Here is a 14,235-nt window from a genome sequence, read left to right on the forward strand (position 1 = left end):
CTGGAACTACAATTGGGAAGGATGCTGTTTGATGAAGTGAGTAGGCGGAATGCTCAGATTTCTGCATGGACATAATGGTCTAGGTTAGGTATGGTTCATTCAGCAGTCATTAACTCACACTATGGCAAGAGTGTTGTGAACAACCTTCCAGTCCCTTGCTCAAGCAGGGGCCAATGTCTGGAGCAATGGTGTTGCCATCAGGTCTTTGACTCTGATGAAATAGGATGCTTGCTATAACTATACCATGTTCTAGGCATTTCATCAGGAGGAACACTCTTCAGTGTTTGCTTTCCCTATGCCTTCCTTGCTAATATGTCTCTCCAGTGGCCTTCTCAAGTCTAGCTTTGAGATCACCTTTGAGATAAGAGACAACAACTGATCAAGTCTGGCGTAGGATTCCTCTTTAGTTTCTTTTAATGCTTCTAGGGTTGAGGTCCACTGACTGATGACTGTGGTACTCTGCTGCTGGATTACAATGAGCTGAAAGGGTTATGAGATACTTGTTATTCCCACGTTGGTGATGGTAGTGCAGATGAATGTATCCATATGTTGTTTCCTCTAATCCTGTAACCCGCAATCCATAGGATCCCTCAATACAATTTGCCTTGGGCTGAAACAAAGAAGGTATTGCACATCTAAGGTCAGCAAAGACTCATTGCTGCCACAAAAATACCATGTATCTAAAGCACTGTTATAATGTTAGACAGACAGCAATTTGACACTGAGGTCCCCTAAAGAGCAATTTGCAAATAAGCAGTATCTTTTTATTTTATGTGATGGTATATAAGAGATATGTATTGACTAGGATACTGAAGAGAATGCTTCTGCTCTTCACAAAAACATTGTTATTGGATGGTCTGAGAGGATAGAAGAGCTATAATTTAAAGCCTCATCTGAACAAAGCATCTCCAACAGTGCAGAGCACCCTCAGTACTGCACTGGAGCATCAGCTTAGATTTCTGTGTTCACATTTCTGCCCTGGTACTTGGCCCCACAACCTTCAGACTCTGAGATAAGAGATAACTGAGCTACAGTCAATACGTCTAGATTAGGAGTGTGCAACCTATGGCTCCTTTCTTCTTGATCAAACACATTTCAAAGTTAATTAAATAGCTTTTTTTTAAGAACTATTGGGCAGGACAGTGGCTCAGCAGTTAGCACCGCTGCCTCACAGCACCAGAAATCCAGGTTTGATTCCAGCCTTGGGTGACTGTCCGTGCAGAATTTGCCCGTTCTCTAGTGTCTGCGTGGGTTTCCTCCAGGTGCTCTGGCTTCCTCCCACAATCTAAAGATATATAGGTTAGATAGATTGGACATGGTAAATTGTCTATAGTGTCCTGGGATGTGCATGTTAGGTGGGTTAGCCATGGAAATGTAGGTTTATAGAGATAGGGTGGGATGGGTCTGAGTTGGGATGGGATACTCTTCGAAGTGTCAGTGTGGACTCAGTTGGCTGAATGCCTTTTTCCGCACTGTAGGGATTCTATGACCTTTATTAACATTGTATTTGTAAGAAAGCGTTAGTTCACTAACAACACTAAAATGCTGTAGAAATCCATGTCTTTAATCCAATATTACTGGCATTTGAGTAGCATTGTGACTCATAAAACATTGTCTTTTTGACTGAATTTTAAAATAGAGCTTCCTGTTATTAAGGTTACTGATCTCTGGCCTGGCGAATATTGGAGACATTTTCTTAGCGATGAAAACTCTCAGAGGATACAAGGTGGCTAAGTTTTAAAGCTTTCATTTTAATCTTGGGTAACTCACAGCCACAAGCATGAATCACGAGGAAGTCACAAACATGTACTATTATAGGATTAAACAATATCCTGGTGCCCAATCAATAGTCTAATAACAGGCTGCAGTCGGTTACAAAGCTGGAACATTGCAGGGTGCGTAATGCATAATGGTTTGCGCATTGCCCCTGTGGATGGAGCAAAACATCACCAGACCAATAATTTTCGATGCGTGATTCCCAATATAGAAGCGATACTTGTGGGTTAGAGAACCATGTCAACGGTCCAGTGTTAGAAAGTGAATGTCAGAAATCAAAGAAGAACAATCTGCAAGATTTACAGAAATTGACATAGATCAGAAAGAGGATACAAACCAGACACATTTACATACAGACATAAGAGATCAAAGCAGGAGTAAGCTAAGCTTCCTTTTAATTCTGCTCTGCCATTCAATAAGATCAGAGCTGATCCGTTCTTGGTCCCGATTCCATTTTGGTGCCTCATACCCTTTGACTCCACTATAGTTCAAAAATCGGTTCACTTCAGCCTTACCTCAGCTTTAGAAAATTCCAATAATTCTGAAAGAAGAACTTATTTTGCATCTCTATGTTGGAGTCATAGAATTGTACAGCACAGAAACAAACCCTTTGGTCCAACTCCTCCATGATGATCAGATATCCTAAATTAATCTAGTTCCATTTGCCAGGATTTGGCCCATATCCCTCTAAACCTTTCCTATTCAAGTACCCATCCAGATGCCTTTGAAATATCGTAATTGACCAGCCTCACCACTTTCATATACGCACCACCTTCTGGGTAAGAAAGTTGCCTCTTGGATTTCCCTTCTCACCTTAAGCCTAAACCTTCTAGTTTTGAAGTCCCCTATCCTGGGAAAAAGACCTTGACAATCAACCCATCCATGCCCTTCATTATTTTATAAACTTCTATAAGGTCACCTTCCATCTTCAATGGGTAAGCCATTATTCTGAAATATGACCTGCAGGTCTGGATTGCCCTTTAAGGAAAACATCATCCCGGCTACTCTGTCAAGATCCCTCAGAATCTTATAAATTCAATTCTCATTCTGCTAAACTCCGAAATACATCCCAACCTTTCCTCATGAAACAATCCCTTCATTCAAGGAATGATAGGTCACCATAAAAAACACTTCTTTAGCTTTCATATGACAAATTACTTGCTTCGCTCACTGCATCTGTATTCTTTTTATAAAAATCGCTTCTGCTCTGTTGTTTATTTTTCATCAAAATATCACAAGAATGTCATGACTTTTTTATACTTTCCTGAAAGCTTGAGAAAAATTCTGAAAAATCATCAAAGAAATATGGCAGAGAAAAGAAGCAATAATGGTAAAACAGGAGTCCACATTGGATCAATGGTAGCTCTCCTTTCTTAGAATCACAGTCGAGACCTACTCCACACATGTAATCTAGTGAAGGATCTTGTAGTGCACCAGTAGTGTCCCTACCTCTGGGCCAGAAAATCCGGGTTCAAGTCCCACCTGTCACATGCCTGAGTAGATGATTAAAAACAACTATAATCTAAGTGAACATTTCAGTGTACTTCTTAGAAAGTGCTGAAGTATACAAGGTAATGTCTTTCAGATGAGGAGGACTTGAAATAATTCCATATCGGATCTTGCTTTGTAGAAACTCGCTGCTGAGTTTGCATACAACTTCATTGCCTGTGACCCAATTCTAAGGATGTGATTGGCACAATATAAACTGTAAATTATCACTACAGACAGTCCACAGGTTATAAACGGGTTCCACTCCTAAGTACGTTCGAAAGTCAAGTTGTATTCAAGTCAGAGCACAATACAGTACAATACAAAATAGTTGTTTGTAAGCACAAGCAAACACTCACATGGTGGATCTTTAAAATTAATCTTGTTCAGAAGTATTCATAAGTCAGGCATTCATAAATTGGGGACTGCCTGTATACGCTGGCACTGTTGAACAGATTCCTCTATTTCCCCAGTCTTCTCTCCTCCTTTCCTGCCTCCTGCTTTGATCAGGACTATGTTTGGCCTCTGGTATCCAAATCAAACAAAAATAGATTAGATTAGATTAGATTAGATTAGATTACAGTGTGGAAACAGGCCCTTCGGCCCAACAAGTCCACACCGACCCGCCGAAGCGAAACCCACCCATATCCCTACATTTACCCCTTACCTAACACTATGGACAATTTAGCATGGCCAATTCACCTGACCCTGCACATCTTTGGACTGTGGGAGGAAACCGGAGCACCCGGAGGAAACCCACGCAAACACGGGGAGAATGTGCAAACTCCACACAGTCAGTCGCCTGAGGCGGGAAAATATTAGTGGAATCGTAGAATGGTCACAGAAGGTGGCCATTTGGCCTATCATCTTTCTGTGCTGTATGACTCTATGTCCTTGCTGGCTTTCGGCAAGATCAAAGACCTAACCCCAATCCCCTGCCTTCTCTTTGTAAACTTGCACATTCTTCTCTTCACATAATTGCCTACTTCTCTCTTGGAGGTACTAATGCCATGATGGGATTTGACCTCTTGTTCTCAGGATTGCAGACCGCTAATATAACCACCACTTTATTGAATCAAACTGTGTGATATTTATGTGTTTTGAAATAACAAGGGCTGGCTATATATTAATTCAAGGATTAGTGGATGCAATGCAAATTTTTTAAATGTACCTTTACCCTGAGACCGTGACCTCTCGTTCTCAATTCCTAAGCCTAGTCAGGCATCTTTCTAGTGTCTACCTTGAAACCAATTTTTACGAATGTTACATATTTGAAGAGATCTCAACAGCACAGATTTTTTGCACCACACTGCATTAAGTATTCATCTTCCTATCTGCACCTGGGCAGGCCAAGGATAAATTTTGAAAAACCATTAATTATAGTACTTCAGGCAGAAAACTCTGGAGTAGATAACCCAAGCCAAGTTTCCCACTACCCTGAAGACAATATTGGCAACTATAGCACACTGACTTTCATCATTTTTGTTCAAACAAATGGGAAATTTCCTGAGCTAGCTTGTCGCAGTGGTTCACCACATCAGGAAGAACTTGAATTTTAAAGTCTCTGAAGACTAATTTCCCTGTTGGCACATCAATGAAAATTCATTCTTCTTGTCATTAAATTAAAAGCAAACTCTTTAAATAAATACCCACAATGTTACTGGGAGGATTGATTTGCAAAGCTCTTGTCCCTGGAAGAATGTACCCAGTCCTAATGAATATAGGTATGGTAGCTTGGTGATGATGTTACTGAAATCATAATCCAGGAATGACTGAACTCAGTTAATTAAATACGTTGAGCATAAAAAGCCAACATGAGTAATTACTATATCATTAAGTAACTATGAAACTATTGATTGCCATTAAAATCACATCTGCTTCACTGGTGTTGTTTAGGGAAGAAAATACATCACCCTCCTCTGTGTCTCTAAATCTAAACAATATAGTTGACTCTTAATGGTCCCCTGAAGTGATCTAGCAAGACCTACAGTTGTACTAAACCACTATATCTGCAGTAGTTCAAGAAGGCAGCTGATGTACCACCACTTCAAGAAAAATTAGGGATGGGTATTAAATAAAACAAAAATGAAGCATTGCATAGTTGGGTTCACAAACTCTTGAAACACTTTCAAAATATTTAATATGACCACTCAAATATGTGAAAAAGTGAAACTTTATTCATTCTCTAATAATTGTTTGACGTTTCCACTACAAGGAGTCATGGAACTTGAGTCTCGAATTCTGAGACCTTTCATCGCTTAATCAAACAAGTAAAAGGAACTTGTAGTGGAATCATTAGAAAGACAACATCCCATATGCTTGACTGCCAGTCTGAAGTCTATAAGTCGATCTCAGTTGGAAAGGTGCCTGGTGCAGCTCCACCATTGGTATCAGCATCCAAGAAAAGAAGAAATCAGCTTGCAGTGATTATCTAATGCCCTCTGCCTGGCACACATAAGTTTGGTCTTCCCGTTCATTAGTCCCAATGGTGAGTAATTGGCTCACACTCACTGCCCAATTAGTTTCAACTTGGACATTCTGAAATGTCTTCCCCAGCTTTCGCCAGTTTAATAACCCACACTCCTCGCTCAACATTTGCCCAAATGAACACAGTGAGGATGCATGTGAAAGGAACAGTATATATGTGGAACCCAAGAGCACTTCAAAAGAGTAAGGGACGAGAGAAAGCTTACATAACATAGACATAGAACTTGCATTTATACACATCTTTATAAGTAGAAAAAATGGTCCAAGCTTCACATGAATATCAATGTAAAGAAATGAAAGCCAAACTAACAAGGGAACTTGTAAAAAGAATGACCTAGAGTTTAGTCAAAGGATGGATTTTAAGGAGAGTGTTGAAGAGGAAATGGAGAGAACAAAGAGATGGAATTTGAGAGTGTGTGCAGCATTGGTGGCTGAAGGACAGGGATGCTAAAGTCAGAGGAACTAAAAGTTCTGAGATCTTTATTGAAAATGCTTAGGAAATTGAGAGAGACTGTAAATAAGAGAAACTGCATGGGGTTGCTGGAAGAACAGACTAGAAATCATTTTAACCTTTCCTATTTGCTTCTTCTTTAGTGCAATGATACTGTAGACTGAGATTTATTAACCCTCCTCAGCACATTCTGTACATCAAACCCTCGAGCATAAAGAAGCCACTGATTGAAAAGCCTTTCAAAACTGGGGAAGAGAAAGTCACACATAGGAGTCAAAACTAACAGTATTGTACATTTGCCTGTATAAAACAGATCCATTATTTAGGTCATGGCTGTGTTATTCCCCCTCAACAATGGATATATGGCAATTGCTCTGATTGAATCTTGTCTACTCTCACCAATTTATATGATCCACTCATGGCATACTACTGCAATACTAGAATTTACAAAGACAAACTACATTTTCAGTCTCCTCAGCATGATTAAAAACAACATAGATAAGACTGTAGCCATGTTCAACAACCCCTAACATCAAATTGCAGAGAAATCCAAAGCAGCTTAAAAATGAATTGTTTGTCTAATAAATGTTGTCATTGCTTCAGGATGTAACTTACTGAAATAATCAAGTATAGCAATTGTTTTCTGAATCAATCAAGGCTCAATTTGTTCTCTTCAAAAGAAGTGCTTCTGCAGCAGCGGAAATGTCCTTCTGCGTCAAATAACAGTTTATAACTGACCTCTACACAATCCTGCAGAAAGCCTCATTGATAAATACACATCCTTTGAAACACAGACTTCCCAAATGAATTATCTAGCAACACTCAAACGCCCACTTACCAAGCTCAAAGGTTCTGGCATCACAGTAAACAACAATATGCTGAAGACAGTTACCTATTAGAGGTCTAACTACCCAGAGAAGGCTGTGTTAAGTATAGTAATGACACAATGCCTCTAAATACTGCTCGAGAAGATTTTAAAAACACACTAAAATACTTACATGGATCTTCAAAAGTAATTGCTACAATGACACAAATGAACACAATTTCTCAATGGATATTCAGGACATTTGCATCCTTATTAAACACATTATAGCTACAAATTACCATTAATTATAATGATGAGTAAACAATTTCACAATCTGGGATTTTGTATACAAAAATGTAACATTCACGAAACTGATAAGACACGCTATTGAAAAAAATACTTCCAAGCTATCTCGACAAGCTGGGGTCAGATATCATCTTGGATTTGAAGAGGCAAAGGATAGATTTTCCACCTCTTTCAGATTACCTAGCATTAATCACTGCAACTGGCGGAAACATTCTAACAAAACCTTGATAACAGAAGGCAATTTGTTATAATGTTCTGTTATTCAGAATAATACAACATAACACAATGTATCAGAGTGGACCATAAAATAAAACAACAAATTCTGAGGACCATGTATGAGAAGAGTCATTGATGAACACTTAAGCCAGTGATATTACTTAAAATTGTTTTAGATCACTGTTAATACTGCAGAAAACTTCCAACATCACTACAGGTATGATGTTGGAAATCCAGCTATCAGAAACCAGGGTTGTCCAATAACCAGAAATGTTTATAAGCTGCTATTTATTTTATTATCAAATTAGTGAAATGCTTTTCTGGGACACTTCGGCTAGGGCTCAGTTTTTTTATTACGTATGCATGAAATGTGGACATCTCTGACTAGGCCAGCATTTATTGCCCATCCCTAATTGCCCAGAGGGCTATGACCTCTCATTCCAGATTGCCCCATTTGAGGAAATATTCCCTCCAAATCGACTTTGCTTATCCCCTTTATCATTTTATATACTTCAATTAGATTTCCTTTCATTCTTCTAAACTCCAAAGAATATAAGTCTAAACTAGTCAACCTCTCTTCAGAAGACAAACCCCTCATCTCTGGAATCAATCTAGAGAATATCCTCTGAACTGCGTCTAATACAACTAAATCCCTTTTAAAGTAAGGGAACCAAAATAGTACACAATATACGAGGCGTGGTCTCACTAATGCCCTATACAGTTGCAGCAACACCTCCCTAATTTTACACCTTATTCCTTTAGCAATAAATGCCAAAACTCCATTTGCCTTGCTTATTACCAGCTGTACCTGCATTCTAATTTTCTACGATTTATGCACAAGGATGCCCAGATCCCTCTGCACTGAAACTTTCTGAAGTTTCTCCATTTAGATAATAAGTTGCCTTTCTACTCCTCTGACTAAAATGAATAACTGAATTATATTTCATCTGACAGATTTTGGTTCATTCACAAAACCTATCCATTGCCATACACAAATTTCTTTCTTCATTGCAAATTACTTTCTCACCTATTTTATTGTCATCTGCAAATTTGGCTATAATACGTTCTATCCTTGCATTCAAGTAATTAAAAAACACTGTAAACAGTTGAGACCCGAGAACCAAACCCTGCGTGGCACCCCATGAGTTACATCTTGTAATCTTATGGTGGGTTAACTCACCTCCTGTCTCTCCAGTGCCTATCCATCATCTACAAGACATAAGTTAGGAGAGTGATGGAATACTATCCAATTGCCTAGATGAGTGCAGTTTCAACATCACTCAAGAAGCCTGACACCATTCAGGACAAAGCAGCCTGCTTGATTTGCACTGCAACCACCAATGTAAATCTTCACTCATTCCACCATTAGTAAAGTGGCAGTAGTGTGTACCATTCACAAGGTGTACTGCAGCTTCTAGCCAAACCGCTTTCAAATTTACAAACTAGAAGGGCAAGGGAGGCAAAAGAATGGGAACACCAGCATCTCAAGGTTCTCTGCCAGGTCACATGTTCCTTCATGGTCACTAGGTTAAACATCTGGAATGAAGTTTAACCTTCCAAAACAGCACTGAGTGAGTCTCCCTACACATCAACGGCTACAGAGGTTCAAAAACACAGCTCACTACCATCTTCACAATTAGGGAAGGTCAGCAAATGTTAGCCTTGGCAGTGAACATTAAAAAAAACCCTGCAAATCTACAGATATGGAAATTTGAAATGAAAACAGAAAAACTGCAAAATACTCAGTTGATTGGCAACTTTGAGTGGAATGACCTTACATCAGAACTGTTCATTCAGGTCAGAATGACCTTACATCAGAACTGTTCATTCAGTTTCACCCACAGCAATCTGTGCTGAATTTAAAACGACACCTTCGGGTTTATATGCCAAAGGTGAAATGAGTTCTTTCCATGTTGTAACATGGTCATCTCTGGAACATAGGTTATGAAGTGCTTCGGGAGGTTAGTAATGTCACACATGAACTCCAGGCTCCCAGACTGCCTTAATCCACTAGAATTCACCCGCCGTTGCAATGGGTCCATGGCACATGCCATCACCCTGGTTCTACACTCAGCCCTCTCACATCAGGATAGCACCTATGAGAGACTCCCATTTATAGAGTTTAGCTCCATCTTCAACACCATAATTCCAAACAAACTCATCTCCAAGTTCCAAGACCCAGGATTCTGCTCCCTCCTCTGCAACTGGATCGTCGACTTCCTGACTCACAGACTGCAAAACGTAAGGATAGGTTACAACACCTCTTCCACAACAATCCTCAACACCGGTGCCCCACAAAACTACGTACTCAACTCCTTACTGTATTCCACGCACAACTGTGTGGCCAAATTCTGCTCTAAGTCCATTTGTGGGCGGCACGGTAGCACAGTGGTTAGCACTACTGCCTCACAGAGCCAGAGACCCGGGTTCAATTCCCGACTCAGGCGACTGACTGTGTGGAGTTTGCACATTCTCCCTGTGTCTGCGTGGGTTTCCTCCGGGTGCTCCGGTTTCCTCCCACAGTCCAAAAGATGTGCAGGTCAGGTGAACTGGCCATGCTAAATTGCCCGTAGTGTTAGGTAAGAAGGAGTAAATGTAGGGGTATGGGTTGGTTGCGCTTCGGCGGGTCAGTGTGGACTTGTTGGGCCGAAGGGCCTGTTTCCATACTGTAAGTAATCTAAAAAAAAACAAGTTTGCTGAACAAACCACTGTAGTGGGCTGGCTATTAAACAACAATTTCAAGAAAGAGATGAAAAGCTTAGTGGCATGGTGTAAAGGTTATGGTGTAAAAATCTCTCCCTCAATGTCAGCAAAACAAAGGGGCTGGCCATCAATTTCAGGAAGTGGTGTACAGGACACCACTCTGTCAAATCAATGGTGCTGAGGTGGAGGTGATCGAGAGTTTCAAGTTCTTAGGAGTAAATATCACCAACAATCTATCCTGGTCTATCCACAACAAGGCTATGAGCAAGAAAATACACCAATGCCTCTACTTCCTTAGAAGGCTAAGGAAATTCGACAATGACTCTTGCCAATTTTTATAGATGCACCACAAAAAGTATCCTATCCCAGATGCATCACAGCTTGGTGTGGCAACCACTCTGCCGAGGACCATAAGAAATTACAAAGAAGTCTAGCCCATCACGAAAACCAGCCTTCCATCCATTGACTCCATCTATACTTCCCACTGCCTCAGGAAAGCAACCAACTTCATCAAAGACTCCTCCTACCTCAGTTATACTCTCTTCCACCCTCTTCTGTCAGACAGAAGATATCAAAGCTTGAAAACACATACCAGCTGATTCAAGAACAACTTCTTCCCTGCTGTTATCAGATTTTTGAACAGCTGGTTCAAATATTAAAACTGATTTTTCTATGCACTTTCTCTGTAGCTGTAACACTATATTCTGCATTCTGTTCTGTTATCCTGATGTACTTATGTAAGATATGATTTGCCTGGATAGCACACAAAACAATACTTTTCACTGTATCTCAGTATATAGATGTGACAATAATAAATTAAATCAAATCAAAATCAAATTGGTGGACCAAAAGGCATCCTTCAAGGCTGCACCACAACTTCTATTTACCATAAACAGGAATGAGAGCAAACATTCCAAGTTGTTCACAGTCTGTGCCAGAGGGCATTATAAATACTATAGAAATATAGGACTTCGCTGCAGGAGCAGCGCATTCAGACTTACAAACCTGCTTTGCTATTTAATGAGCTCATAGAGTCATACAGTCATACAGCATGGAAACAGAGTGTCGCCGAACAAAGATACCTTGGGGTGCAGGTTCTGGAGTGATTATAACCAAGGCCAGATGGATCTCATTAAGTATAAGATTCCTGATTGGGGCTTTTAACCTGGACCCATCAGGGAGTCTGGCTGACAGGAGTCTCAGAGAGTATCCTCATTTAGGGACTGGCTCTGAGCAAGCTAATCAGAGTCCATGTACTGTGCACATCTTTAAAAAAAGGTGACTTGGTGATGAGATACCTGCCTGTTTGGAGTTATTTCAGGTTCATAATTCCTTGAAGGTGGAGTCACGGGTAGCCAGGGTAGTAAAGAAGGCGTTTGGTGCATGTGCCTTTATTGGTCAGTGCACTGAGTATAGGAGGTGGGATGTCATGTTGCAGCTGTACAGGACTTTGGTTAGGCCACTTTTGGAAGACAGTGTACAATTCTGATCTCCCTGCAATAGGGAACATGTTAAACTTGAAAGGGTTCAGAAAAGATTTACAGGGATGTTGCCGGGGTTGGAGGTTTTGAGCTATAGGGAGAGGCTAAATAGAGTGGGGCTACTTACCCTGGAGCTGAATTTATAAGATCGTGAGGCAAATGGATAGGGTGAATAGCTAAGGTCTTTTTCACAGTGTAGAGGAGTCCAAAATTACAGGGCATAGGTTTAAGGTGAGAGGGGAAAGATTTAAAAGGGCCAAGGGACACAGATTTTCACACAGATTGTGGTGCATGAATGGAATGAGCTGCCAGAGGAAGTGGTAGATTCTGGTACAATTAGAATATTTAAAAGCCGTATGGATGGATACATGAATAGGAAGGATTTGGAGTGATATGGGCCAAGTGCTGGAACTAGATTAATTTAGGATATCTGGTCATCATGGACGAGTTGGACCCAAAGGGTGACTTTCTGTGCTGTACAACTCTATGACTCTATGATAAGACAGTGGAAGTCCAGTCAATGAGAAAGGTAGAGAAAGGGATTGACTGATTTCTCATTACTAACGAGATCAAGAGATTTGTGAACAGCATGTGGAAATGGCACAGCAGGCTGAAGGGACGAAATGGCCAACTTCTATGTTCCTAGGGCATATAGTGACGCTACATCACTAAATGTTCTAATAGCTCTCAAATGACAGGTTGAATTTTATGTGACAACTTTGCAATGTGCAGGTTTAGCATGCTTTTAACAAAAACAGGCAGCTAGGGGCAGCCACTCTTTGTGTGGAGTGGTGTAATCAACCACCAAATTCTGGAGATACATGATTCAAGACGTGTCTCTAAAATCCCCTGACTTTGCTGACTTTCATATTCATGAATATATGTGTCATTAACACAGCATTACCCAACAAGATCTGGTTTGTATGCAAAACTTGATATAATACAGAGCATGAGGAAGAAATGTGGTCATTTCACTGATGCTACTGGATGAGACAAAAAATAATTTTGCCGTTTATGTTGCAAGATAAAGGTGGTTATTATTTTGCATGCGGCTAATTTAATATTGAAGCTGCCCTTGCATCATATAAATCACCCAAAGATATTTTTAATCATCTCTGGAGTGTGTACATTAACATATTTCTCTATATTCTACAATCAAAAGAGGAATAAAATCCCTGCTGTTGCAAATCTAGTTTGAATTAGACTTATTTAGCATACTGTGTCCCTGTGTGCCACCTGTCAACTTGCACTTTACACACTTTCATAGAACAGTTATAAACATCGCAAAGATTGAGGTCAGTCAGTCTGTCCTGCCTTTGGTACATGGTTGAAATTGTCTTTAAATCTGTGCTTAACCCCACATTTCCACTTCATATCTGTAACTCCGGAGGTTCTTCACTTTCAAGCACCTTAACAAAGTTTTAGTGACATATGTATTAATGAAATCAGCTTTCACCTCCTTTTCAGGTAGGGACTTCCAGATCCAAAAACACTCTCGCCAGTAAAATAAATTCTCAGTTTCCTTCTAGATCGCTTGCAAATGGTGTTAACATTCTAATACCTGGTTACTAATTCACTCACCAGAGAGAGGTATTTTACTCTTTCTGGTCAAACAAAATGTCTGATCAATTGAAACCCACTATTTAGATTATCTCTTAACCTTATTCCTAATTTTGACAAATGTTTCTCATTATTGAAGTATTTCATTCTTGATACCATTCTGATGAATCTCCTCTGCACTCTTTCTAAGGCCTTTAGATCATGCTTGAGGACTGGTGCACAGAATTGTTCAAAAAAACTTTAGCTGAGACCTAGCCAGTCCTGTATAAAGCTAGGATACAATCTCTGCTTCTACATTTTACTCCTCCATTTATAATTCATGTTTTTCTTTTAGGTATTTCATGGGATAAGGGCATCATTGGTAAGGCGTATGTCGCCCAACCCTAATTGTCCTTGAACAAAGTGACTTGCAAGAGCCCTTTCAGAGGACAGTTGAGAATCAACCACACTGCTATGGGACTCGAGTCACATGTAAGTCAGGTGAGGATAGCAATCAGAGTTAGAGTCATAGAGTCATAGAGATGTACAGCATGGAAACAGACCCTTCAGTCCAACCCATCCATGCCAATCAGATATCACAACCCAATTTAGTCCCATCTAGCAGCACCCAGCCCATATCCCTCCAAACCCTTCCTATTCATATACCCATCCAAATGCCTCTTAAATGTTGCAATTGTACCAGCCTCCACCACATCCTCTGGCAGCTTATTCCATACACGTACCACCCTCTGCATGAAAAGGTTGCCCTGTAGGAATCTTTTATATCTTTCCCCTCACACCCTAAACCTATGCCCTCTAGTTCTGGACTCAACCATCCTAGGGAAAAGACTTTGCCTATTTACCCTATCCATGCCCCTCATAATTTTGTAAACCTCTATAAGGTCACCCCTCAGCCTCCAACGCTCCAGGGAAAACAGCCCCAGCCTGTTCAGCCTATCCCTGTAGCTCAGATCCTCCAACCC

At 40.3% G+C, this 14,235-nt stretch overlaps 1 protein-coding gene across 6 annotated transcripts in view; it reads right to left on the bottom strand.

Moving 5' to 3' along the window:
* The window catches only part of dhrsx (dehydrogenase/reductase (SDR family) X-linked), a 293,939-nt gene that overhangs the window by 190,191 nt on the left and 89,513 nt on the right, over positions 1–14,235 (bottom strand). The window contains exon 1 of one of the 6 annotated variants that reach the window (XM_043692384.1): positions 3,624–3,771. The exons of 4 other annotated variants lie outside the window; for them this stretch is intronic. Coding sequence is in view for 1 of the 2 variants with exons in the window: in XM_043692381.1 (XP_043548316.1) it covers positions 244–262 (19 nt within the window). In the remaining variant the exon portion in view is untranslated. Of the gene's footprint in view, positions 1–243; positions 278–3,623; positions 3,772–14,235 lie in introns of those variants that run through there. One more of the 6 variants, XM_043692381.1, reaches the window with a different exon arrangement.

The sequence above is a fragment of the Chiloscyllium plagiosum genome, chromosome 6, assembly GCF_004010195.1.
Source record: "Chiloscyllium plagiosum isolate BGI_BamShark_2017 chromosome 6, ASM401019v2, whole genome shotgun sequence".
Taxonomy (NCBI): Eukaryota; Metazoa; Chordata; class Chondrichthyes; order Orectolobiformes; family Hemiscylliidae; genus Chiloscyllium; species Chiloscyllium plagiosum.